The following is a 4,103-nucleotide window of genomic DNA, read 5'->3' on the forward strand; positions in this document are numbered from 1 at the left end:
GCGGCTGATCTGCCCGGCAACAGACCCAAGAACCGCTACACCAACATCCTGCCCTGTGAGAAGCCCTGCCCACTGTAGTCATAGCAACGCTCTTCTGATTGGCCCACTTTCACAGTTAAACTAAAACTATTCAAAAGTGTCGTTATTTGAAACGAAATAAATGTGAACCGAAATCATATATTTACCATTTTAAATAAACATTTCTCATTTTCATCTAGTTTATTTAACTTGATGTTGAACTGATCAAAACTAAAATAAAAATGAATAAAAATGACCAAAAAAATACGAAACTAAAATTAACATGAGAACAGAAATAATATCTAATAACCTTATTAAATCTAATAAAAATATTAACAAAACCGGTAATACTTTACAATAAGGTTTCAATTTTTTAACATTAATTAACTATATATTTTTATGCATTTATTAATCTTAGTTCAAGACTTACTAATACATTATTAAAATTTAAAGTTGTATCTGTTAACATTAGTTAATGTAAAAGATTTATAAAGATAAAGATTAAAGATTAATAAATGCCGCTTCATGTTAAAAAAAAAAAGTTAATTATAATAATAATAATTTTTGTCAAATAAAAATCAGTTGCAATGCAGAACACACACAGAAATGAAGGAGACCAAATGCAAATACAGTTATAAATGTGGGTCTTTTTTAAAGTTAATTTTGCATGAAAAGTAATTTCATAAAAACCCATTTTTTATAAATGTTAAAAATACTATAAATCCTCCCAAAACTGCACAAATGTAGAGGAAAAACATTAATAAAATGAGTGATATTACATTTGTTTAGAATTATAAAATGATTTACTATAGTCTTTAAATATGATGTCCTTTATTATTATAAATATATAGTATCAGATTTTTTACATATATTTATTCCAAATATATATGAAAATAGTGGCCAGTGGATGGTTTGAAGTTAAATTTTTTTTAGAGAGGTTCTTACTAAAGATCAGCTTCTCTCAGGAGAATGAGTGATTATTATATTCATCCTGAATGTTTGTTTGGTCACAGATGATTTCAGTCGGGTGAAGCTGATCTCTCTGCACAACGATGAAGGCTCTGATTACATCAATGCAAACTATATTCCTGTGAGTAGCTCGTCAGTATCAGCGATTAGAGTCGAGTCGTTCACTGGTTACTGGGTGTATTATTTGTGTGGTGGTGTGTGTTCAGGGTTATAACTCTACGCACGAGTTCATCGCCACGCAGGGGCCGCTGCCCGAGACCAGGAATGATTTCTGGAGGATGGTCCTGCAGCAGAAGTCTCACATCGTCGTCATGCTGACCCAGTGTAACGAGCGCAGGAGGGTCAGTTCCCACGGCAACCGCTCCGTTACGGCTGTGACATCACACAGAGATGGCCAGATGTTAACGAGAGCATGTGCTTCCCGTGCAGGTGAAGTGTGACCACTACTGGCCGTTCACCGAGGAGCCTGTTGCATACGGAGAGATTACGGTCGAGATGCTGTCGGAGACCGACTCGCCCGAGTGGACCGTCAGAAACTTCAGACTGGGATACGTGAGGAACACAACTAACCATAACCCTGGATGATGGATGGGTGGATGGATGATAGATGGATGGATAAATGGATGATGGATGGATGGATGGATGGGTGGGTGGATGGATAAATGGATGATGGATGGATGGATGGATGGGTGGGTGGATAAATGGATGATGGATAGATGGACGATGGATGATGGATGATGGATGGGTGGGTGGGTGGATGGAAGGATGGATGATAGATGGATGGGTGGATGGATAAATGGATGATGGATGGGTGGGTGGGTGAATGGAAGGATGGATGGATAAATGATTGGATGATGATGGATAGATGGATGGATGGATGAAAAGATACATGGGTGGATGGATACTTGGGTAGATTGATGGATGGATGGATACATAGGTAGATGGATGGGTGGATGGATGGGTGGATGGATAAATGGATGATGGATGGGTGGATGGATGGATGGGTGGATGATGGATGGATGGATGGATATATAGACAGATGTAGAGAAGAGAGTTATCAGTATGCTGCTGTTGTTTCTGTCTGATGTTCTGTGTGTTTCTGATTCTGCAGGCTGATGAAACTCAAGACGTTCTGCACTTTAATTACACCTCGTGGCCTGATCACGGCGTGCCGACAGTCAACGCCATTGAGAGCATCTTACAGTTCGTTCAGATCGTACGGCAGCAGGTCAGCAGGACCAAAGGACCCATCGTGGTCCACTGCAGGTGAGTCTCTGTTAGTGTGTGAGAGTCTGTGCTACAGGAGTCATTCCGGCTCACTGGACTCCAGTTACAGTGCCCGGAATCACTGCAGCTCACTGCCATCTATTGATTTCCTGCTTGTGGTTTTGCTTCAGCTCTTCACTAATGTTACAGTGTGATGATGGAACAGACACTGATGTGTGTGTGTGTGTCAGTGCTGGAGTGGGCCGGACCGGCACCTTCATCGCTCTGGACCGGCTGATGCAGCACATTCAGGAACACGAGTATGTGGATGTCCTGGGCCTGGTGTCGGACATGCGCTCGCACCGGCTCTCCATGGTCCAAACCGAGGTACAGAACCTGAACCAGATCCAGAACCAAAAACTGAACCAGATACAGAACCAAAAACTGAACCAAACCCTGAATCAGATCCAGAACCAAAAACGGAACCAGATCCAGAACCTGAATCAGATCCAGAACCAAAAACTGGACCAGATTCAGAACCTGAACCAGATCCAGAACAAAAAACTGGACCAGATTCAGAACCTGAATCAGATCCAGAACCTGAACCAGATCCAGAACAAAAAAACTGAACCAGAACCTGAATCAGATCCAGAACCAAAAACTGAAGCAGATCCAGAACCTGAATCAGATCCAGCACCAAAAACTGAACCAGGGACCGGACTCATGAATAACACTCTTTTGAACTGCTGTTTTCTTTTAGAAAAATGTTAAGAATACCTTGTATTTCCAAAAATATACCTTAAGAATGTTCTTCTGTTTTTCTTAAGATTGTTCTTAAGACAAAACTGAATAATAATTCAAATTCTTCAAAACAATCTTCTTAAAAATCATTATAAATAGCCTCTTAAAGTTAGAATAACATCCAACTTGTCTTAAATCCTCAAATGTGAGATGAAATTGCTGTAATTAAACATAACAACATAACACTAGATACATATTTCTGCTACTAGTGATGATGATGGAAAATGCAGTGCTTACAGCTTCTTGGAAAGCTTGTTTCCACCACCGGATAAAAAGATACATTTGACTTTTTATCTCACAATTCTGAACTTTTTTCTCACAATTTATAATTGCAAGAAAAAAGTCAGAATTGTGAGATTAAAAGTCTTAATTAAATGTTTTATTTATTAATCTGTGGTAGAAATGAAAAAACTGAATTGCAAGATATAAAGTCAGAATACTGATATAAACTCAGAATTGTTAGATATAAAGTTAAAATAGCAGAAATTGGATTCCATTTGAATCCAGCCCTGGAACGGTATTCATGTGTGTGTGTGTGTGTGTGTGTGTGTGTGTGTCTGTGTGTGTGTGTCTGTGTGTGTGTGTGTGCGAGTGCAGGAGCAGTACGTGTTCATCCATCAGTGTGTCCTCCTCATGTGGAAGAAGAAGAAGCAGCAAACGCACACGAGCGACGTCATCTACGAGAACGTCAGCAAGTCCTAATGAAGTGAGACCTCCAAATTAAGATTTTCCTGTGAAAAATCAGCCGATCCTGAGCAGTGTCTGTGTTATGAATTAGATTTTATTTTTATATTTTCCATTTTATTTTAAAGTTTTAATAATTGTATTGTGTTTTTCTGAATTTTCTTCTATATGTCTACAGTTTCTATTAATTTAGATTTCACTTTTAGTGTTATTTTAGTACATCAAGTTAAATTAAATGAAAGTGAACATTGCTGCCTGGGCATCTAGCTGAAAAAAAAGTTACGTTTTTATTAGGGATGCTTATTATTGTTAATTTTCCCAGATGGATGGGTGGATGGATGGATAGATGGATGGGGGGATGGATGGATGGATGGGTGGATAGATGGATGGATGGATGGATGGATAGATGGGTGGATGGGTGGGTG

At 39.0% G+C, this 4,103-nt stretch overlaps 1 protein-coding gene across 1 annotated transcript in view; it reads left to right on the plus strand.

Annotated features, from left to right (window-relative positions):
* The window catches only part of ptpro (protein tyrosine phosphatase receptor type O), a 43,400-nt gene that overhangs the window by 38,414 nt on the left and 883 nt on the right, over positions 1 to 4,103 (plus strand). The window contains exons 20-25 of the mRNA XM_016452161.1: positions 1,032 to 1,108; positions 1,194 to 1,328; positions 1,417 to 1,539; positions 2,099 to 2,253; positions 2,445 to 2,580; positions 3,592 to 3,700. Coding sequence (XP_016307647.1) covers positions 1,032 to 1,108; positions 1,194 to 1,328; positions 1,417 to 1,539; positions 2,099 to 2,253; positions 2,445 to 2,580; positions 3,592 to 3,696 — 731 coding nt within the window. The 3' untranslated portion in view covers positions 3,697 to 3,700. The remainder of the gene's footprint in view (positions 1 to 1,031; positions 1,109 to 1,193; positions 1,329 to 1,416; positions 1,540 to 2,098; positions 2,254 to 2,444; positions 2,581 to 3,591; positions 3,701 to 4,103) is intronic.

This window comes from Sinocyclocheilus anshuiensis, unplaced genomic scaffold (genome assembly GCF_001515605.1).
Source record: "Sinocyclocheilus anshuiensis isolate Anshui unplaced genomic scaffold, SAMN03320099.WGS_v1.1 scaffold1543, whole genome shotgun sequence".
In the NCBI taxonomy this organism is placed as follows: Eukaryota; Metazoa; Chordata; class Actinopteri; order Cypriniformes; family Cyprinidae; genus Sinocyclocheilus; species Sinocyclocheilus anshuiensis.